The following is a 24,836-nucleotide window of genomic DNA, read 5'->3' as shown; positions in this document are numbered from 1 at the left end:
CACCAAAATAATAATAATAAATAAAATTATTATGTTTACATATCCCAATCAAACCCCGCCCACCCAGTAACTACTGTTTCATACTGGCTTGTCGTTTCACCCGCTTGTATTTCTATGACAGGAATGAGTACGGGCTTAGCGATCAACCTTGATACAAACTTTCTCGTACAGAATTCATTTGATCTACAACACTCATGCTTTGACAGGAATTAAACAGAAATGGCGTCTAGACCACTGTATTCGGTAAGTGTTTTAGAACATTTTGGCAAGCTTTCTGGACAAAGTATCACATGCTTACAACACTTGAAGTGTGAATCTTCTCATAAAGCTTCCTCTAATATTTTACTTAAAATAAATATTAGGCATATAAGTCATTGGTTTTTAAAATGAAGCCCCATACCAGAAGAAAATGTACAATTTCTAATAAATAGGGCGTAATTTGATTAATTATAACATTAATAAACACATGTTTACAGTATACAGTATGTAAGATACAATAATTGTAATCTATGAATACATTTTTTACATTGTTTACAAAAAAAATGGACAATTCTTTGGTAGTGAACTGCATTTTAGAAAGTCATCAAAGCAATGAAATAACAGAAATGAATGAATAGGAATTGTGTAGTGACAACAAACATTGAACAAACATATATAAATTAATTGAAAGCATTTAAGAATAAGCAAATCAAAAAAAATTAAAGAACAAGGAGAAATAGAAATACAGCAAGCTACTCATAATTCAGTTAAATATCTGTAATATTTTGTGCATGTGTACTGTATATCGGTCATTGTAATTTTATTAGTCCGTTTTTTTATGTAACTGTAATGCATTACAGTTAAAAAACAAAAAAAGCCCATACATTTAAAAGATAACCACTATCTTATCAATTTAAAAAACAATTTAATTTTAACAATTTAAATTTCTGTCTTCATACAGTTTAGGCAACGGATGCTGAAGAAGCGGGATGATTTTGAAGACGTCCTGGAGGAGAGGCGGCGTTCCAGTGATCTGAGATACGCACTGAGATGTTACACTCCCTCACTTTATAAAGGACTAGTGCCCTGCAAAGCCAGCATGCTGAAAACCATAGTTCTGCAGTCTGACCACCTGCAGTATGTCATTAAACAGGTACAGAAGCAACACAGAGCACCATGATTCCCTCAATGCCACACTTTCAAGCAAAAACTTACTTATGCTTTTAAAGTTGCCATGACATCAAAATTAAAAAAAAATTGGGCTTTTAGTGGCAATATGTTAGCCTTACTGTTATCTATAAGCTAGTGTAAAACAAAAAAATGAAGAATTTTGCATTTAGAACTTAAAATATATAAGCATGCAAAACTTACAGTCTCTCCCTTCCGACAATATGGATTATTTTTCTATTGAGAACATTATATAAACAAAGGAAGAAGTCACAATATAGAACAAATAAACAAGAAAAAAAACGAAATACGTAGATCACATATTAAAAGAAAAGATAAAAATACTTACCTATTTTTAATTGTTTTTAAAGCACAATATGTAAGATTTTTTGGATTAAAATATCAAAAAACCAATAGAACAGTGTTATATATTTCATTAACTTGTGTACTTACATTATCCCAAATATTTCCAAGAATGTTTAAATCCAGAGAAATAAGCAATTTTAACTTGTTAGCAACCGCCTTTTTCAACGCATGTATCAGCTTCAAAATTCATGAGTGGGGTAGTACTGATGTAGCCTATTTTATACCGTAGAATAAAATGTGATTGTGTCTTACGCTTGTGTTCACCACAGACCTTATTTCAGCCATTTAACCAAAACCCCATTCAAAATACCTATTGACTTAAATGTGCTAAAATGTTAAAGGTCCCATGGGATGGGTTGTTTTATTGTTTGATAATGTCTCCTGGGGTGTACTTCTATTGATAGTATGGTTTTTACATCAAAAAATGTCAAGTTGTACAAAAAATGTAAAGTTCCGGCATCAGCCTTTGTGATTGGGATTGTTCTGTTCGCCTTCATCTGCAACACAACGACAGTTATTACGCCCAGTCAGCAATGTATGTATTAACTTCAGATTGGATTGTGTTGGTAATAGGCACTTAACGTTACTAAACGCTAAAAGTAAGTTTCGTGCATCTAACAAGTGCTTTTGAACATCTTTCTGATCTGAATAGTAACTTAAGTTATGTGGAAAACACTTACACAGATACATAGCTTAGCTAGCTGCTATTTCAGTACAGTACTATCAAAGATCCTTGCTCCTTCTCAATTATCTGGATTTAAGAACAAAATCCAACCAATAGTACGATAGCAATGTTAAATCTTACTTGTGAAAAGTAATCCCGAGCCCTACCTTCAATGGTCCGCCGATTAGAACAGGAAAATGCTGCACAGTGCTTCGGCTGCTATGCAACGTAACTAGGAGTAGGACCGGTTCAAAATGGCCGCCGCAAATCTCGGCGCCCAGCAGCCAATAAGGCGTCTATCTATATGATGTCTATGGCTGCAGCGCTGCCAGTCGAGAGAGAGAGACAGAGAGAAACTGGGAAAGCTGGGGAAAGATTGCTGAGGAAGTGTTATTGTACCGAGTTTTTGAGAGTGCAAGTTTATTTAGTTTGAATCTGAGAGCTCTGAATAAAAACGAGTGAACTTTGCAACGTTATTTCTCTCACAAAATGCTTTCACCACAGCTAACAACAAACACGACATCGACATGAATACAGTAAGAGCTTCTGTTGAGCATAATGAGCAGCGTCATTCAAACATGTGATTGACCAATCCGAACATTATAAAGAGTGTTCTTTGATCGCTCTCTGTAGTTTAATCATTTAAATAACAGATTTGTTTCATGCTGCTAACAGAAATGACGTGAAGTTGATGGTTTTAGTCACTGGCTTGATTCACTGATGCATCAAGACGGCCAGCTGCAGGACTGACAGTTTTAAACGATTTAGAAAGAAAGTTTGTGTGAACTTGAATGATTAGCTACACATCAGAAATCACTGATCCCAGATCAGGCATTAATGAACACTGTTACTCACTGTTTGTGGCGGTGCTGTTGAATCCGTATGGTAAAGCCTGTGCTGCTGACATCCGCTGATAAAACTGAATTCTTTCTCTACTAATTCTCTGGGCGGGCAAAGCAGAGGAAGGGGCGGTAAAATTTCCTGGTATGACGTCATAACAGGAGAATTCAAGATCAGCTCATCTGAGCTCTCATTTTCTCAGAGGCAGAGAAAGACAGCCAGAACTCGTTTTATACTGATCAACATTTCTAGCGACTTGGGGACAACATTCAGGCTAGGGGAACTCATATTAATGTTGAAAAACCTCATAAAATAAAAATGTCATGCCTTGGGACCTTTAAATTATTAAGGAGCGTCTTTTCTCTATTTGGGAAAAATATTTTGCTTGGAATTGTTAATTGGAGAAAGACCATTTACATAAAAGCAAAATGCACTTAATCTTTTCATTTTGTTAACAAAATTTTTAGGTCTGAAAACACTTTTATATGTTTCGCTTGCTTAAGTACAACCTTACTTTGTAACTATGTAACTCATTTAAATGCACACTATGTAGTTTTTCGTAGCTAGAGGTCACCTATTCAAAACAGGCGTAGCTTTGGGAGCTTTGTTGTCTTCACCTCACAGTCAATGAAAAAGAATTGGGAAGGGACTGTACAATTATTAGTTTTCTGTCTATAAATATATCCAAACAGTTGTTCCCTTGTCTAATAAAATATATAATATATTAAAGCGTCTTTGGCATTGTTACATGTGTTGAAAAAAGCAGTTGCTAACAAGTGGGAAATGGGACTACATAGGCTGTCGGAAAGATTAACCGTCATTACACCAAACAAGTAAACTCAGTCCGCTTTTACAACCCTAATTATGCTCATAATTGTGCTCTTATAAACTAGTTTAACTCAGAAGTTCTGGGAAATGTTTTGAGATAACTGAAAGAGTTGTCGGAAGCTAAGTGATAACGACGCCAACGTATATGGTGGCTACAACCGTGGTGTAGTCCGTTTGTACCTTTCAAAATTCATAAAAGTAGTGTCCATCTGTGATAATTATTTTGATGGAAAAAACATGTAAGTATCATCAACTTTTGGTGATAACACCTTATTTTTTGTGAAAATCCAAAAGCCTATGGGAAAATCCTATTGGGGAACCAGTGCGATTCATTGGCATGCAATGTGACGTCATACCTGCACCACTTTACAGTCTCTGAGTGCCATTTACAAAAAGAACAGTTTTTATCTTTTTTTTAATAATAATAATAATAATAAAATGGATTACGAGGAGGATATTACATGATGGACAATTAGAAAGGAAACTTATTTTATCTTAATAGTAATTAAGCAACTATTCGGAATCAGCCAAAGTTTCCTCTAGTCTAGGCAATATCAGAAACAAAAGCATTCCAATAAACTGTGCCTTGCTCCATCCATCTCCTCCTAGATCACACAAAGGCGTCTAGTCAAGCTGGTTTTGTAATTTACAAAGCAAACTGCAGCTTCAGTTAGCACACTCCCATAGCTTTCATTAATTTACCAATGTCAAATTTGACTAACTCCCAATTATTACTAAAAGAGTTTTCCCGTACAGCTTTTTTTGCAGTAATGGTTAATTAAATACAAACCTGATTCCAAAAATATTGGGACACAGTACAAATTGGGAATAAAACAGAATGCAATGATGTGGAAGTTTCAAATTTCAATATTTTATTCAAAATACAAATCAGATGACATATCAAATATGTACATATCAAAAAAATGTATAATTTTAAGGGAAAAATAAGTTGATTTTAAATTTCATGGCATCAACACATTTCAAAAAAGTTGGGACAAGGCCATGTTTACCACGGTGGGGCATCCCCTCTTCTTTTTATAACAGTCTGCAAACGTCTGTTACTGAGGGACTGAGGAGAAGTTGCTCAGGTTTAAGAATATGAATGTTGTCCCATTTTTGTGTAATACGGGCTTCTAGTTGCTCAACTGTCTTAGGTCTTCTTTGTTGCATCTTCCTCTTTATAATGTGCCAAATGTTTTCTATGGGTGAAAGATCTGGACTTCAGGCTGGCCATTTCAGTACCCGGATCCTTCTTCTACACAGCCATGATGTTGTAATTGATGCAATATGTGGTCTGGCATTGTCATGTTGGAAAATGAAAAGTCTTCCCTGAAAGAGATGACATCTGGATGGGAGGATATGTTGTTCTAGAACTTGGACATACCTTTCAGCGTTAATGGTGCCTTTCCAGACGTGTAAGTTGCCCATTTCACACTCACTAATGCAACCCCATACCATCAGAGATGCAGGCTTCTGAGCTGAGCGCTGATAACAACTTGGGTTGTCCTTCTCCTCTTTAGTACGGTTGACATGGGATCCCAGTTTTCCAAAAAGAACTTAACATTTTGATTCGTCTGACCACAGAACAGTTTCCACTTTGCCACAGTCCATTTTAAATGAGCCTTGACCCAGAGGAACCGCCAGCGCTTCTGGATCATGTTTAGATATGGTTTCTTTTTTTGACCTATAGAGTTTTAGCCGGTAAGGCGATTGGCTCGGTGGACTGTGTTCACAGACGTTTTCTGGAAGTATTCCTGAGCCCATGATGTGATTTTCATTACAGTAGCATTCCTGTATGTGATGCAGTGCCGTCTAAGGGCTCGAAGATCACGGGCATCCAGTATGGTTTTACGGCCTTGACCCTTACGCACAGAGATTGTTCCAGATTCTCTGAATCTTTGGATGACAATATGCACTGTAGATGATAACTTCAAACTATTGGCAATTGTTCTCTGAGAAACTCCTTTCTGATATTGCTTCACTATTATTCACCACAGCATTAGGGGAATTGGTGATCCTCTGCCCATCTTGACTTCTGAGAGACACTACCACTCTGAGAGGCTCTTTTTATAGAGGGAATGCATCGACGTCACTTTCCCGCCGTAACGCCCCCTCAGCCGGGGCTGAGTGGCAGAAGAGCTGCTGCGTGACTGGAGTTAATGGAGGAAAACACGAGTAGAGCAAACGATCCTTACAACTTACCAAAGATTCAGTGATCCATGGATAATGATATGCAGCCAGGAATCGCGTTTTCCTGACATTTTTAGGAGCCTCATTTCGACAAGAATGTTTATAACTGTCATTCATCACATTTTTCAAGTGAATCCCGCATGTATATGTGGATGGGTCTGTGTTTTGAAGCGTGTAGTGGTGGTAATACTTTATATTCACTAAAAGCTGTCACTCATTCAATAAACGCAATCTCACAAAGTTCCGTTATTTTCACATTGTCTGCACTTACAGAGGATTGCTGCGTGTTTAACTGAACTCAGCGCCTGGACAAACGCTTGAACGGTGAGTGATTCCAAATTGAAGACCTGTGATTGGCCAATTCCGTTGTAGAAGTCTACAAACATGTCTGTGATTGGCTACATTACTCACCGAGGCGAAAACACGTTGGAAATGTAATCATTTGACCAGTGCAAATACAGATACACACTGGATCTTTTGCTAGCTCCTTTTCGCTGATAATATGCAATTATTACAAATTCTTACAGAGGATTACATATCCTAGACAAGCAGTTATGTGCAGCGTTTCACTCTAAAAGCAGAAGCTGCAGCAGTTGGCAGTGGTGTGGAAAATTACACACTATTATCAAGTCCGTCTCAAGCTCAGAACAGCGATGACTATGCAGTCCGTGGACAAGCCTCCCCCTACCCCCCTTCTGGCGCCGGGCCTGGTTTTGTGAGTTTTCGCTGCATTCGTGCTGTAAACCAATGCTGCCTCTCAGTCTTTCTGCCACTCAGCGGGGCGTAATCACAGTCACTCCAGCTGACGATGACGTCACGTGCATTCCCTCTATACCCAATCATGTTGCCAATTAAACTAATAAGTTGCAAATTGGTCCTCCAGCTGTTCCATATATATTTACTGTGTAACTCTCATGTGTAAATCTCATGAAATCCAAAATGAGCCAATATTTGGCATGACATTTCAAAATGTCTCACTTTCACCATTTGATGCACGTTATCTCTATTCTATTGTAAATAAAATATAAGTTAATGAGATTTGTAAATTTTTGCTTTCCTTTTTTATTCCCAAATTTTGGAACCAGGTTTGCAGTTAATTTTAAGCTTATATGTATTATGAGATAATAGAGAGTCATTTAACTTCCAATATGATGGTTTAATAGCCTAATGTGGTCATACTCAAGTCTAGTCAGAATATGAGTCTGAAACTGCTCCATTGGGCTGTGATTATGGGCCATCTTTCAACCGAACCAGGAAAGACCTCAATTGGATAGACCTACTACAACCAATCAGAGCAACGAAGCGACGCATTGTCAAATTTCAACATAGTTCAACTGCACTGTGTTGCCAAGTCCGCGTTTTCCCCCCCGCAGGTTGTTTTCTATGTCTGCAGGTTGAAGCTGGTTGAAGCAGGATATCACTATTATGTGATATATAGACCCATGAGTGTGAATTTTAGGAGGCGACCTTGCCAAAATAACACACATTTTACCCCCCAAACGCCATTTTTCCCCCGGAGAACCGGAGAACCCCCCCCCCCCCCCCCCCCCCCCCCCCCGAGAAGCTATTGTTTAGGGCTAGCAGTTGGCGGGTTTTGTTGTAAAAAACTTGCCAACCCTGTCTGCACGCGTGCTGGAATCAGGCTGGAATAAACGATCTTTGCTGGTGTTGTAAAAAAATAAAATAATTTAATGATACACAGAGTACCTGCCCAACATGATCATCATTTCTGAGAGAAATTGTGGAGGTGAATGCATATACAAACAAGCTCTCCGTTCGAACAAATACCGAACTGCCCGACCTAAAAAAAATTGTGGGCGGGGCTAAGTTTGGCTGGCATCCAGGCTAATGGTTTAATAGAATTTAAAGTACTAGCAGAGAGCTTTCTTTAAAAAAATATAAATAGCCTTATGGTCAGTTAGGGGGTGTTGGAAGAATATCAATAGATTTTTAGAGATCAGCCAAAAGTCTCTACTAGAGAGATGAGAAGCAGCCTTGTTGCTCCAGTAAAAAGCTTTAGTATTAGGGAATTTGGTCCTCCAGACATCAATCACATTGTTTCTCCATGAATTGTTTAAACTGTGAATTAAGTGATGAATTAAGACAAGTCAAGAGCTTAATTCATAAATATTGGCCCTAATAATAAAGTCAATGACATTACACAAAAATAGTATCCATATGAATCAAAGTCAGAATGTGATATATTCCCTTTAAATGCATTCCATAGAGTAGTAACTCCTGCAGTGTGTTCAGCTCCATTGGAAAACCTAAGGATTTTTAGAATTTTGCATCATTAATAGATGAATGAGATTCTTGGAAAATAAATAAATAATCAGGCTTCAGTTGTTTTGCAAACAAAAACAAAGCTTACCTTTTTTACAGTATGTTGTATACCCCTGACATTTAATGAAAACAAAGACAACAACTTTAAATAAAAATAATGTAATAAGAATTGTAGAAGCAAAAATAACCCTAAGTCAAAAGCATAGAGCAGAAAGGGGAACTCCAAAACTGTGCACCTAAAACAAGATTCAGTGTTATTAGGTAAACCAACTTATCATATAACCTGGACAAGTCCCAGACAAACAGATGTGAACTAAACTTTAAAGGATATAAGGGACAAGAACCAAAGTACATGGGCAGACCTCCAACAAGAGATCCGGAATTAGCCAGCCACAAGATGACAAATGATAGCCATTAAATATAAAGAATGTTTTCTTTACCTTGTTCGGGCTCTGATTTAGTAAGCCTTTTTTCCTGTGTCTCTCACACTTTTAAATGCTAGCCACAGCTTTTTTTCTCCGCTCTTGCTCTCCCTCACAGAAGTCTTCAACAAAGCGTAATTCATTATCATGCAGGTACGAGTTGTTTCTCCAAACTGCATCACGGTGCACTCTGCTGGTGAACTGAAGGATTACAGGCTTTGGCTTGTAAGTGTGCTTCCTTTATCCTAAGTGGTGAACAGTGTTGATCACATCTGGATGCTTGATCTTTTTCTCAGGTTGCACCTTCTGACAAACTGAATAACTTCAGCTCGTAGCTCGTACGTTCTGATCTTCCCTCTTTGGGATTCCATCTCCTGTGGTACTCTTCCAGCTCCTGTTTGTGGTTTCTCGAGCATCATAAATTATGTTTTCCTTTTCATTAGTCACCTTTATCGTCAAGTCTATTTCTGAGGAAACAAAGTCAACAGTCTTTTTTAGAAAAGTCAACAGTCTCCATTGCATTACTGTTGATCAGTTTCTTCATGCTGTCTGCCCTGGTGTTAATCAGGTCAGAGAGTGGATATAATATTTTCACCACATTTGTTTTTGGAGGCTTACTTGCGGTCACAGGCGAGGATAGAAAGTCTTCAGCAACAGAGGAAAGTGATGGAGTTACATGGGTGGCATTATCATGACAAATATCAATCTGTTAATTGCTTCCTTCAGAGGCCTGTTCATGGCTTTATTGCATCTTTACTTGCAGCTAATTGGTCCAGTTTGGGTTTGAAATTGAATTTAAAAGAATTTAAACCCAGAATAAAACCTGCTCCAGAGCAGGTTAGCTGTGTAGTGTCAGTTACCATGGTAATGAACAGATAAAAAGATAAAAACCAATCCACCTTCTTGAGCCCGAAAAACCAGAGTTTGCTCAAACTAATCTCGAACTTACCTGGGGAACAACTGAAACCAGCTTTGTGCAATAGGCCACAGGTGATATCATAAGCTCTGAGCTAGGCGTCCTACCATTGGATGCTGCCAAACTTTTTTTTACAGCTTGGGACTTGTATTTGGGACTTGCAGGCAGGCCAATACAGCACCCGGACTCCACTACGACGAAGCCTTAGTAGTTTTGCATTGTCCTGCTGAAATACACATGGCCTTCCCTTAAATAGACATTGTCTGGAGGGAAGCATATGTTGCTCTAAAACCTTTAGCTATATGAAGCTTAAACCCATACCGTATACACTTGTGCACCACCATACCAACAGAGATGCTGGCTTTTGAACTGAATGCTGATAACACGCTTGAAGGTCTCCTTCCTCTTTAGCCCACATGGCGTCTGACTGTAGAATACTTTACCACTTTAAAATAGTACATTTTAAATGAGCCTTGGCCCACAGGACACGACGGCGCTTACGGACCATGTTCACATATGGCTTCCTTTTTGCACGATAGAGCTTTAGTTGGCATCTGCAGATGGCACAGCGGATTGTGTTTACCGACGGTGGTTTCTGGAAGTTTTCCAGGGCGCGTTTAGTAATGTCATTGACACAATCAGGCCGATGAGTGACGCAGTGTCATCTGAGGGCCCGAAGACCACGGGCATCCAATAAAGGTCTTCAGCCTTCTCACATCCAATAAAGGTCTCACACACACAGATTTCTCCAGTTTCTCTGAATCGTGAATTTGATGATGTTATGCACTTTGGATGATGAGATTTGCAAAGCCTTTGCAATTTGACGTTGAGGAACTTTGTTTTAGAGTACTCCACAATCTTTTTATGCACTCTTTCACAGATTGGAGAGCCTTTGCCCATCTTTACTTCTGAGAGACTCTGCCTCTCTATAGCCCTATTCGGACGGTAATTGTTTCTCTGTAAAAATACATTTGCATGCCACCTCCGTGATAAAACTTGTGCATTCAGATGGTGATTTATTCCTGGTGGAGGAGCTAGTTTTGTTATCCTGCGCACATGTGAACGGCTGCTCACGTGGTCAGTCGAATAATTGTCTGCTGCAAAAATGTCATATGCTTGGAATAAAATCATATTTAATTTAATAATAGGAAATTATGAATTATTTAAATCTCCTGTTTAAAAAAAAGGTAATTCAATGCTGCAAATTGAACCTACGATAATTACTGCCGTAATAACGGCTCATTTTAAATGTTTACGTGTTTTACTTCTCTTTTGAGCGGTGATGAATGATTATTCTTGTAAATATTTTCTGCTTTTTAGTAATAAAAGTGTAGGCTATAGATCTTTACAATGCATCCGAATTACAGCGAAGCGCAACGATACGGTGCTCCGCATGGGTCAAATAGGATAAACAGTTAATTTTGAAGCGATCTCTTCTTGAAAACTCAGAAAAACACTGTCATTCTCAATTCGGATGGCAATAAAATCACAGATTAGCCCTCGTAAATGATGAAAATACCTTAGGACCCCACAAGAAACAATTACTGTCCGAATAGGGCTTAAGACATCCTTTTTATAGCTAATCATGTTACAGACCTGACATCAATTAACTTAATTAGTTGCTAGATGTTCTCCCAGCTGAATATTTTCCACATTTTTTGCTTTTTCAGCCATTTGTTGCCCCTGTGCCAACAAATTAGAAATTAGCTCATTTAGTGTTTAAAAGTGTTTTAAACATTTGTTGTTATCTATGTTATATTGTGAATAAAATATTGGCTCATGTGATTAGAAAGTCTTTCAGTTGTCATTTTATTCAAATTTAAAAAGCGTCCCAACTTTTCCGGACTTTGCGGGGTGTAACTAATGTTGCATTCAAAGTCTTCTGAAGTCATATGATTTCTTTATGTAAAGAACCGAGTTGATCTTAATGTTTAAATCAATTAAATGATGTCATATCTCATTCAAAAGATACACCGACTCTTCAGACAAATGAGAACCCATGCAATTTAACTATCAAAGCTGAAGTAACGTTTCTTCACGCGACAATTTTTGAATGTGTACAGTCTTCAGTGGATGAGGGATCAATTGTTTGGCCTTGGAATACTTTTTGAATAAATTGTGCCTGGAGTCATATCTGGCTGTTATATCCTGTGTTTTATATCATATTATACACTTGTATAGCCTGAAAAGCTAGACCCACATCAAGAAGTTGGGTCTGGAAACTCACCATTGGCAGGGCTCAATCCGAGAGGCAGGATAAATGGTTGTCTTTCAAATTCCCTCTGCACACATTAGAATAGCGCTACAACCAACCAGAGTTGATAGATTTAACTTTCGCTATATCCGGTCAGCAAAACTCAGAACACATCTTTCTTTCTTAAGAATGACTTCTGTGCCGTTCTTTGTTCTTTTCTCAAAGAAAAGTTGAACTTCAAGTCAGAGTTGTGGCCAAAGCTGATTCGAAAGACCGCTGTTTGCCAGCTTCTATTTTTGCAAGAATCATGCGGAACCTCTGCAACTCTGCCGTCATTATGTTAAGCCCACCCACCGACAATGTGATTGGCCAGACCAGAGTTTGGTTTTTCCATCTCACAATCCACCAGACTGTGGATTCCATGCAACACACTAAATAGTGCTGCACGTTTCAAGACACTTCAATGGCCCTTTAAAGAGGCCATAGGTTTTATTAGTGAACAAGTGAGCAGTTTCTGACACAGCTTCTCTTTCTGAAAAGCGCACTGTGCTCTGATTGGTTTACTGGATCAGTATGTTGAGATTAGTCAACCTCTTTAAGTGTGTTTCTGTGTTTCAACACACTACTAACGCAACTCAACCAAGCCTCTTCCCATTTTTTTGCATATGCCTTAGAATTACAGATTTATATGCATATCGATAATTATTCAAATGAGGAATACTGTGTGTGTACATTCATTGAAAAAAACTCAAGACTACAAACAAGGCTTTTCAGGGTGTTCAGAAACAGCGCTTACCGATATAGAGAACAACTCCTTTGGAGTGACTTTGTAACTTTGCAGAGCTTTTTCATTCTCAAACAGCAACATTACACACTAAGGAATGTTAGCCCTAAATGTAGCAACTAAGGTCAGTTGGTGGAACTGTATTGTATTTGTTTTATTCATTTTCATTATTAGAATGCCAGTATTGCAACTAAAATAATTATGTCAATATTACAATTATGTTTTCCGAAAGCTGTTGTCCATGTAGGGAGTTGACAGGGCATTGTTATGCCTTTAATATCTTAAGATAATTTCTTGAACTGTATTTAACAATACAGATCAAACCCTAAATGTTTTAATGGCTACTGAATTGTGTGTGTTTGTGTGTGCGTGCGTGCGTGTGTGTGTGTGTGTGTGTGTGTGTGTGTGTGTGTGTGTGTGTGTGTGTGTGTGTGTGTGTGTGTGTGTGTGCAGGTTTCATTACAATCAGGAGACAGTCCGGAGTGTGTGACGGAGGAAGCGTCTCTGATTCTGGATGAGATGGCTCACCGCCTGCAGCTCAGCACCATACGCTTCTTCGCCTTTGCGCTCAGCAAAGCCTTCAAGAGACTCTTCCGCAGTGTTTGTGTCAATGAGGAGGGCATCCAGAGAGTAAGTCACTCTTTACTGTCCCCAAAATACATGCGTGAAAGTCCTGCTAAAACACCTGGCTTCTATACTGTGTACTGAAACTTGTCCTAATTTAATCATCATCCTTAATGCTTAATTTGGTTGAGATGGGAGGGTGGGGCTTATATATATATATATATATATATATATATATATATATACAGTCCCTGACAAAAGTCTTGTCGCTTATCTATTTTCTAAGCGACATAATGCACTGAAATAAATAATTTTCATAGAAAAAATATTTATCATTTAATCAAGACAGAAAGGTCAAATTTTGGCAAGACAAAAGTTTTGTCGCCTATACAGAAATTGAACAAATTTACTGCAAATACAAAAATATGTCAGCAAATTAAGTTGTGGTGCTGTGAGATCTAAATTTAATATGTTGTATGACTTCCATGAGCTTGAAGGACTGCATCCATGCGGTTTGGCAAGGATTCATACAATTTATTGATGAAGTCATCAGGAATAGCTAAGAAAGCAGCATGCCTCCCAGAGTTCATCAATATTCTTTGGTTTCGTCTTCCATGCGTCCTCTTTCATCCTACCCCACATATGCTTAATGATGTTCATGTCTGGTGACTGGGCTGGCCAATCCTGGAGCATCTTGATCTTCTTCGCCTTGAGGAACTTTGATGTGGAGATGGAAGTATGCGATGGAGCATTGTCCTGCTGCAGAATTTGGCCTCTTTTATGGTTGGGAATATAAGAGGTAGCTAAGATTTCTTGGTATTTTAGACTATTGATGTTGCCTTCCACCCTGCAGATCTCTCGCACACCCCCATACTGGATGTAACCCCAGACCATGATTTTTTCACCAGCAAACTTCACTGTTTTCTGGGTGAATCTCGGATCCATTCTGGCTCCAGTAGGTCTCCTGCAATATTTGCGGCGACTGTGGTGTAATTCAACAGAAGATTCATCTGAAAAATCCACCTTCTGCCACTTTTCCAGCGTCCATCCTTTAAGCAGGCTGTGGGCCTTGGCAAATGCCACACGGTTTTTCAATTGTCTTTTGTTTAGTGCTGGCTTCTGGGCACTGATTCGACCATGGAGGCCATTTCGAGACAGAATACGACAAACTGTTCTGGTTGACACAGGGACTTCAGGTGACCAGGTCTTGTGGAGCTCTGCTGCAGTGGAAAATGGGCTGGCCTTGGATTTTCGAGCCAACAAACGGTCCTCTCGAGCAGTTGTCTTGCGGGGTCTGCCTGACCTGGGCTTGTCAAAAACGTCTCCAGTCTCTTCAAATCTTTTTTTTATCCTCTGTACTTGACGCTGAGACACATTGAAGGTGTCTGCCACATCAGCAGTGGATCTGGTCTTCAGCCTCTTGATAATCAAAACTTTAGTCTCAGGGTGAATCTTAGGCATGTTTGCAGAGGTCTAGTTGCAGTTGATGTGAAGGTCTAGCGTACTGGGGTTCTTTTTATACACACTTGAGACCTAATTGATCCATTATTAGTCACAGGTGATATGACAAGGTGACAACACTTATGTCTTTGCAAAAATTGACTCAATGGGCTTTACCAAGCTGTGAATATTAGAATACTTTTTGAAAGTTTAGTTTTTCACTGAAACATTATCACAAAAGCTGGTGGGATTAAAATGAGCCATTTCTTGTAAAAAAAATCTTGATTAGAAATATATTTCAGCGGCACTTTAGGTCAATTTGTGTCAATTTGTATAATTATATATATATATATCCAGTAGAGATCAAAATTAGAGAACAAAATACAATTTCCTAAATTACATGGTCACTGCTTAGTCCTTTTTGAAATTATCCTAACAGGAGCAGAAGGGCAGTGAAAAATAACGTTTGTCAAATTAGAGAACACTTTCAAATACCTTCAAACTATGGGTATTAATCTGGCACTTGGTGCTAATTTCCATAATAATCTGGAAAACCTTATTTAATTGAAGCAAATTTTCCCATTTTCACTGATGTTGCAAGATGGAAAGCAGCTCTAAGGTTACTGAAACCCTACGACACCAGGCTAGATAAAGGCCAAAGGGATGACCCTTTCAGCTATTGCAAAAGAAGTTGGTCATTCCAAATCTGTAATTTCTAGAATATTGAAGCTTTACAAAGACACCAATTCATTCAAGTACCCAAAAGGTACGCAAGACCAATGCATAAGAGGACAGGACAATGCAGAGACTTTCAGTGTGGAATCGGTTTAACACTGCAGCTGGAATTACTCTCCAGTTCAGAACTTAACACAGTAAGGATCTGTTTTGCCATATAGTGTCTTGTCATTTTAAGAGAATTTAGACTGAATGCTCACTCTGCAGTGACCAAGCCTCTCATCAGCAGAAAGAATCAAAAGGCTAGACTAACCTTTGCTGAGGAGCATGTTGTGTGAACAGAGGAGAACTGGTCCAAAGTTAATTTTAGTGATAATGCAAGTTTAATTTATTTTGGTCCGATGGGAAACATTATGTTCGGCATCAAACTGGGGAAAGATTGAAGACAAAGTGCCCAAAGAAGATGGAGGAGGAAGTGGCATGGTTTTAGGGATGTTTCTGCAGCAGGAGTTGGGCCTATTATACAGCTACATGGCAGAACCTCAGAACCTGTTTATCAGAACCTCCTTCGGCAACATGTGGTTCCTTCACTGTGAACATCTCTCAATCAGCCCGCAATTTTTATGCAAGACAATTGCCCCTATCACACTGAAAAACAGGTAAAGCAGTTCCTTGAACTTGAGAACATTGAGATAATGAAATGGCCAGCCCAGAGTCTGATTTAAACCCCATTGAAAATCTATGTAAAAATCATTGGCGACAAAGTTATAGCTAAGAAACCCACTACAGTTACCGAACTGTGTAAGAGACAGGAAGAAGAGTGGACCAAGATCCCACTGTAGCAGTGTGAGTATATAGTGATGTCCTCTGGCCGCAGATGTGCTGAGATCATTCAAAGCGAGGGCCTCTATACCTCCTACTAATTTTTGACTGCTGTAAGCATCAAATTTTAGTTTTAATGTTTTTTTATTTTGTGCTGGATTGGTTATTGTTCTCTAATTTTGATCACTGTGTTTTCGACAAAATAAAGGTTTTTGTTGTAGTACCTTGGTATTTTGTAAAACATGCTAGCAGAACAATGGTATACCCACAGCTAATCTTCCTTCAAAATTCAACCAATGAATATCAACAATATTTCCGAAAAAAATGTAATGTTTTTAAACTGTTTGAATAGAAAGTTCAAAAGAACAGCATTTATTTTAAATAGAAATCGTTTAATAAAATATTTAAGATTAATAACTATTATTATTATTATTATCATTATTATTTTCAATCTTTTGAATGATAGTGTAGTGTATTAGTTTCCACAAAAATAATATGCAGCAAAAACTGTTTTCATCATTACAAATAATATGAAATATTTATTTGCATATCAATGTATTAGAATGATGTTTTTGTTACCACACAAATTAATTACATTTTAAAGTATATTCAAATAGAGATTTAAAAGTTATTTTAAATGCAATAATATTTCACAATTTCACAATATCCTTTTCACAATAGTTTTTATCTTATTTTGATCTTGATGAGCAGAAGAGACTTCATTCAAAAACATTTAAAAAAATCATAATGTTCTGCAGTTTGGTTTAATAAAGATGCCATGTAAATAGAGTTTGATGTCAAAATAGTTTTGATGATGTTTTCTCTCTCCAGCTCCAGCAGGCTGTACAGGAACACCCGGTGGTTCTTCTGCCCAGTCACCGTAGTTACATGGACTTCCTGATGATGTCATACCTACTCTACATGTACGACCTTCCCCTGCCTGTGATTGCAGCTGGAATGGGTGGGTGTGAACAGGATAATCATCAAAATTGTAATGATGCAAATGTTTGTACCATTCAAATCTATGTTGAACATAACAGTATCTTCAGATTCGTTTGAGGTCGCACTGCTGCTTTGTACCAGTCTGAAAACTATATTCAGTGTAGCTGATATATGAATACAAGTAGATGCACACTTTCCAAACGTAATTAGACTTGCTCTCATTTGAATTAAAGGGTTAGTTCACCCAAAAATGAAAATTATGTCATTAATGACACTCTAATGTTGTTCCAAACCCGTAAGACCTCTCTTCATCTTCGGAACACAGTTTCAGATATTTTATATTTAGTCCGAGAGCGTATGCAAGTGTATGCACACTATTCTGTTCATGTCCAGAAAGGTAATAAAACCATTATTTTGTGATTATATAAAATTTACATAAAATTGAAAACAAACCCGGAAGAGAAGACAATGCTGAATAAAGTCGTAGTTTTTGTTATTTTTGGATCAAAAAGTATTTTCGATGCTTCAAGAGATTCTTATTAACCAACTGATGTCACATATGGACTACTTATACTGTGCATACACATTCATTGAAGGAACAGAAAAGCTCTCGGACTGAATATAAAATTCAGACTTTTGAGCCAGTAAGCAACCCCTAAAGTATTTTAATGCATACTACTTATATTCATTCATATTATGTAAAGTATGATTAAACTGATCAGACTTGACAGACATGAAGACATTTATAATGTTAGAAAAATCTATATTTCAAATACCATTTGTGTACACACATCATATTTTGATTTGGTCAAAACTTGCTTATGCTTATTTGAGCACAATTTTTTGGTCTTACTATAACTTTTTATGCTAGCCTCCCATGTAGTCCATACCCGTTTGATTTGCTTGAAAGGAGCGTTTGGATTCAACAGAAGATTTTGTTGTTTTGTTTTATATCACGTTTTTCTTGTTTTCTCAGGGAGTTTCGATTTGATGTAGTTTCTTCAAAAAATGTCAGCTGGTACATCTAAACATTTTAAAATCTTCCTGTATTATCTTTACATTTGCTTTATCCCTAGTCTTTTTTACAGCTGTCCCTTAGATTCATAATCTGAATAAAAATCCTTAATTGTGAAAGTTACGTTTTCTTTTTCTTTTAATACTTAAAATCATGGTTTGGAGAACTGTAAACACTGTTATATGAAAATGTAAATCAAATTGGTGTAAATTGGTGTAAATCATATTCATTATCTGTAATGTTTACTTATGTCATGGTGTTTCCTGCAGATTTTATGAGCATGAAGTTTATTGGTGAGATGCTGCGTATGTCGGGAGCGTTTTTCATCCGTCGGTCGTTTGGAGGGGATAAACTTTACTGGGCTGTGTTTTCTGAGTATGTGAAGACCATGCTGAGGGTAAGACCCTTCATCCAAACAACTGAACAAATAAGCAAATTAGACTGTCCGTTGAAATACAGGCCTCATATTGCAGTGGATTTAAGGCTTTTTACTAGGTCTGCTCTATTATGGCAAAAATCACAATCACAATTTTTTTGGTCAATATTGTAATGACTATTATTTAATACAATTACAAGTGGACGATATGACCAATACCTTAAATGAGTAGTTTATTTAATTATAGTTATATATATATATATATATATATATAATGTAGGTAAAAAGGCCACCAAAAATTATTGAAAATAATTAAACAGTCATACAATACAATAGAAAAAAGTTTTTTGCAAGCCTACTACAGAAATTGAATAATAAAATGTCACATAAAACACAGCATAGTCTTAACCTTAATGTTATGAAGCAGCAAGAATACTTTAAAACAAACAAAAATAGCGACTTTATTCAACAATCTCTTCTCTTCTGTGTCACTATCTTACGCAATTCTCATATGCATGTGGTGCTCAGCCAATACTGAGCCGCCGTTCTGCCGTAGAACCTAGAAGTGCTGCACTGCGAATGGCCCAGCAACGTGAATCACATAAGAGAGTTATTTTTGTTTGTTTTTTGGTCAAAAAAAATGATTCTCTTTGCTTCATAACATTAAGGTTGAACCACTGAAGTCACATGGACTATTTTACAGATGTCTTTACTACCTTTTGGGGCCTTGAAAGTTGTAGTTGGGTTGCTGTCTATGTGGTGTCAAAAAGCTCTTGGATTTCATCAAACATTTCTTTAAACTAAAATTTTAACTAAACTAAACTAAACTATCCCCTTAATTTGTGTTCCGGAGATGAGGTGTTACCTGCAATTAATGGCAGAAATTTCAGTTTTGTGTGAACTAACCCTTTAACCATCTTATAAACATGTATTGGAAGGGTTTTTTAACTTTGATCAAGACATTGTTCAGGTTGATACTGTAAGTAGGTTTGGATATAAGTATCTGCAAACTGACTACTTATTGGGTTAGTTCACCCCAAAATGAAAATTAGCCTAAGATTTACTCACCCTCAAGCCATCCTAGGTGTATACTTTCTTCTTTCAGCCAAGCACAATTAATTATATAAGTTATATTAAAAAAAATCATTTGATTTTAAACTCCTATGCCTACATCCTACGTCATTTGTTGGGTCAGAGGTCACTCTTCCGCCGGAACTAGACTTTCGTGCAGCCGTTACTGGAAGCCAGTGATTATAGGTTCTAAATAGTTTTGAATATTTTTCTTAGAAAATTTTGTAAATAACAATAAAAAATACAAAATTCACATTTTGCTTCAGAAGGCCTTTATTAACCCCCTGGAGCCGTATGGATTACTTTTATAATGGATGGGTGTGCTTTTTTGGGCTTCAAAATAAATGGTACCACTCAGTCCCGTTATGAAAGGAACTGTATGTAAGATATGTATTTCAATTTATCATAAAATGGCACTGATATGTCACTAGATATTAAGAAATCATGTTAATTTCAAATACTTATATCACTGACAACAGTAGTCCAGCCAGGATATTGTAATTTAAAAGTTGTTGTTGCAGCCCTCAACTGATGTTGATGTTGACATGTTGTGTTTTGGCCTGAAGCTCCGCCCTCCACCTATCTACCAATCACGGAGTCAGTAGTGTTTCGGCATCCGGGTTGCCAGCTCTCCTCTAGTTACCACAGCTGCAGCTACAAACGTTCCTGCTGGATCTTGAAGCCTATCTGGCAACCTCGAGTCAGGGGGGAATGGGAAAGGGGGAGGGGAGAGTGATTGCAATTCCAGTTTTGGCCACAATCGTACATACACTTCCTTTAAGCTTGGAAGAGGCAAGATATTTTTTTAGTATAACTCTGTTTGGCTGAAAGAAGTCACAAACTTCTTTTGTGGCTTAAATTATGTATTAGTTTTCATTTTTGGGTAAGCTAACCCTTTTAATGTATATACTTAATGTGTATGAATTCTTGACAGTTGAAAATATGCATTTTTGAACAATTATAACCTGTTATATGTTGGTTATTCAGAATGGTTATGCCCCAATTGAGTTCTTCTTGGAAGGAACTAGAAGCAGGACGTGCAAATCTCTTACACCAAAGACAGGTAATTATACATCGACTATCGATTTGTATTTTTAATTTTATTATACAATTTTATAAACAGCCTGTCTGTGACTTCTTTTGTGTGTTTCATTTTGATAAAAGCTCTTTGCTGACTTCTGCATGTATTGTGCAGAGTCAAGGCTTTTCTCCACTTTTCTGCCTTTATTTATTGCTGCACAAATAAATTCAAGGTGACAGGAAAAATGTTTTTGGTCTGCATAGCTTGTTCACAGGAAGTGAGATGCCAGCTAAATGAAATTTCACAGGATTTTCACAATTGAATCATAGTCCCAGAATGAAATAGCGCCCCTGACTAATTTATGGCACAAAGGTTCAAAACGACAGCTTGAGACCTGAAAAAGCCTGGCGGTGGCAGCTCATCAATCAAACCGAACAAAAGCAAATTTAGATGAATGAGAGAAACAAAATGGTCCACCTCTTTGAACATCGTTTTGTGTCAGCTTCATCTCCCACACTCTTTATTTTTTTCCCTCAGGGTTGTTGAATATTGTGATGGAGCCTTTTTTTAAAGGAGAGCTTTTTGACGTGAACCTGGTTCCTGTCAGCATCAGCTATGAGAGAATTCTGGAAGAATCTCTGTACGCCCGTGAGCTGCTTGGCGTCCCCAAGCCCAAAGAGTCAACCTCAGTATGTGTGACCTTCTTCTACGCATTCCTTCATTATATTTAGCAGACATATATCAACAAAATTTAAGCAGCAATTAATATTCTCTTAATCAGTATCTTGTTTTCCAATAAAAAACAAAATGTAGCTTGGACAATAAAACAAGGTTGGTAAGTCGTTTTAATGTTTTTGAAAGTCTCTTATGCTCACCAAGCCTGCATTTATTTGATAAAAAGTACTGTAATATTTTTTTTTTATATATAATTACAATTTAAAATTGTTTTTCTATTTTAATATACATTAAATGAAATGCAAAGCTGAATTTTCAACATCGTTCTCTAGTCGTGTCACATGATCCTTCAGAAATCATTCTGATATGCTGATTTGATGCTCAATTTTATTTTATTTTTTATTATAAATGCTGAAAATGATAGTGCTGCTTGATGTTTTTGTGGACAACGTGACACATTTTTTCAGATTCTTTGATAAATGAAAAGTTCAAAAGTCCACAATTCTCAATATATTGAACCGCTTGGTATGGCATTCACGGTTCAATACGCGCTTGTGAATTTTTTTTTTTTTTTTTCGGTTTTGCATTTAATTAATTATTTCTGTGCCTGTAAGTCTACGTGCTGATATGAGCAAATGTCCAATCATAAGCACTAAAGTTAGAGGGTGTTTAGTCGCGTTTTAAATCCTTGCCGGTTAAACATTTTATTTGCGTTTTACATGCGCCTGTCAAACACGTGATTACTGGACTTAGTAGTCTTACTGCGCTAATACTGTCAAATACACACAAGGTTAACATATATAAACACAGTCGGTTATGTCTAAAGTTAAAGTAAAATCGTGTGTTTCTGTAGATGCGAGGAGGTCTTAGTAGCGCAGTGATTGGGAAAACTTGTCCTTAAAGGGACAGATCACCTCTAAAATTATGTTAAAGGTGGGGTAAGTGCTATCTGGTAAACATTGTTGGTATTTCAAATCACCAAAACAAACACGTCCCTACCCCCAAAAGGGTCTCGCCCCTATTTTGATAGTGCCGCCCCACACATACGTAAACCCAGAAGCATCAACAGCTATGGCAGAATCTCTGTTTATTTAATCCAGGTCGAATATTCAATGAAAAAGTCATCCCTTCTATCACAAAAACACAAACCGTTCTCATGAACAACTCGATAGTACACAAGGAAGACAGTCCAACTAACGGACATATTACAATTATGACAAGATTAGAGTTACAGCAATCACAAAATCACAAACAAACCGTTCTCATGAACAACTCGATAGTACACAAGCACACAGTCCTAACAACATATTACAATTATGACAAGATTAGAGTTATAGCGATCACAAAAATCACAAACTGTTGTAATGAACAACTCTATAGCACGAGCCGACAGTCCAACCAACGACATATTACAATTATGACAAGATTTGAGATAGCGATCAAACTGTTCTCATGAACAACTCTATAGAACACAAGCACGACAGTCCAGCTAACGACATATTACAATTATGACGAGATTAGAGATATAGCGATCACAAAAAACAAACAGTTCTCATGAACAACTCTATAGAACACAAGCACGACAGTTACTAACTTACAGCCTTACTTGTCGGAGACATTGTGTGAGCTGATGCTTGAAGCACACAGTGAGGAGATTTAGATGCTCCATACGGTGTGGAAATGAACGGGTCTTTATCATCGCTGAAGTGAGCCAGAATAAGATCGCAAATGGACAAACAAGTGAATATGACACACGAGCATAGTCAAGCAGCATATATTAGGCTAGTTCTCGGCTAATGTCCGTCATGTGTGACCTAGTGTTTTGAATAATGACGTGCACAGAGCGAGAGCGAGCGCTCTTCTTACCATCAATAGCAGACACGCCCCTTACCTGCTGATTGGCTACAAGTTTGTTATTCCACTCGGCCCGTGTCCTTTTTCTAAAACGGTTTTGAAATAAGACTTACCCCACCTTTAATAAAACAACAAAAGACAAAGAGAAAATCACTCACTCCTCTTGAATAAAGTAATAATACAGTAGCTTTTAAGCAATGTATATTGTATATTGTATACTCTGTAGTTTTAATTTTAGCCTACATTTATTCATTCAATTTCATAATTAAATGCTTCTGTACAGCTCTGGGCTGCCACTGTAAATCTTTATATATATATATATATATATATATATATATATATATATATATATATATATATATATATATATATATATATATATATATATATATATATTCTACAATACACTGGGAATGTGTACAAGAGGTTTTTTTTAAAAGTTAAGTTAAGTTTAAGTAAGGTTTTTCAAGTCTTTTAAGTAAAATAAAGAAAGAGTATTACTAATAACTTTCTGTTCCTGTCGACTAAGAATAGAATAAAAAATAAGCAAAAAATCGAACCGAACCGAAAACCGTGGTAAAAAACAGAGACATGTATTGAACCGTGAACTAACTGTATTGTTGCATCCCTAGTGCAGAAAATGAAAGTATGTACCTAGAAATAATACATTGTTTTAATATTTTTAATCGAGAACTTGAGTACTTGACCAATTGTTGCCCATCCCTAGAATAAAGTAGGCTAATCAAATAAATCACACTGCATAGTCTTCATATCCTTTTTTAAAGTTCAAGAGCAGTGAATATTTTTTTTTATTTCTCCTTTGTTTGATTAACATTAAAAATGCAGACAGTTGCAGGATGATTAGGATGCTATCACTAAGACCGAATGCCTGCACGGATCTTGCGTTTGCGTGTTTACTAGAAAACTAGCCAAGACGGGCATTTTTAATTTTGAGTGAATTTGTCCATTCAGCGCAAAAAGGCATGAAAGAGGGCTCAACTTTGCAGACTGTCTGAGATGCTGCTTTCATGGCATGTAATTCAGATAATTAAACGGTGAGTAACAAATTCACTTTCGAGTCTTCCAGTGGGAATATATACATTGGAAAGGCTGAAACTTTCATGATAATGCAGCACTAAACCATCAACTGTCCCATTTGCTTATGTTTATGTTTTCACAACATTGCAATGCTACAATTTTAAAAATTGTTATGGGCCAACTGGTGACTGAAACAGTTATAGATATTTCGCCAACGGCAATTTTTACTCTCATTTGACGCTTGAAGAGTGGTAATTTTAGGCCTTGTATATGTATATGTGTACAACAAAAAAAACTAAAGAAATCATAGAATATGTCTTGAATTAAGTATTGATTTTCCTCACCCCATTTGCAAACATTGTTTCTGTGTTTCAGGCATAAAACCTCACTAAATGATTTTAAATATGTGCTTGGATATTAAGGGACAGCTTTACTAATAGCTTGTGCCAGCGCAAACCCTCTTTTGCAGTTAAACTACTTTCTGGATTTACTTAAGACATGCAGTGAAAAGTTAGTGGTGAAAATACGAGGACAGGGTTATTTTTGTGGCTGAACTTATTGCATATGCATTTGTAGGAGTTTCCCTTTCAGGCACAAAATTCATGGGAGGACAGTATTTAAATGAATCATACGAGGTGATTTACAAAGGTTTGCGCTTGACAATGTACTGGTATTTGCACTATTATTTCCCACCCAAAAAAGCTAGAATC

The 24,836-nt window shown here is 37.2% G+C and overlaps 1 protein-coding gene across 1 annotated transcript in view; it reads left to right on the top strand.

Moving 5' to 3' along the window:
- The first annotated feature begins 105 nt into the window (after positions 1-105).
- The window catches only part of gnpat (glyceronephosphate O-acyltransferase), a 43,562-nt gene continuing 18,831 nt past the window's right edge, over positions 106-24,836 (top strand). Inside the window, exons 1-7 of the mRNA XM_067417296.1 lie at positions 106-243; positions 941-1,132; positions 13,087-13,263; positions 16,966-17,095; positions 18,361-18,488; positions 20,526-20,601; positions 21,097-21,248. Coding sequence (XP_067273397.1) covers positions 220-243; positions 941-1,132; positions 13,087-13,263; positions 16,966-17,095; positions 18,361-18,488; positions 20,526-20,601; positions 21,097-21,248 — 879 coding nt within the window. The 5' untranslated portion in view covers positions 106-219. The remainder of the gene's footprint in view (positions 244-940; positions 1,133-13,086; positions 13,264-16,965; positions 17,096-18,360; positions 18,489-20,525; positions 20,602-21,096; positions 21,249-24,836) is intronic.

This window comes from Pseudorasbora parva, chromosome 15 (genome assembly GCF_024679245.1).
Source record: "Pseudorasbora parva isolate DD20220531a chromosome 15, ASM2467924v1, whole genome shotgun sequence".
NCBI classification, from domain to species: Eukaryota; Metazoa; Chordata; class Actinopteri; order Cypriniformes; family Gobionidae; genus Pseudorasbora; species Pseudorasbora parva.
This window is presented reverse-complemented; position numbering and strand designations above follow the sequence as displayed.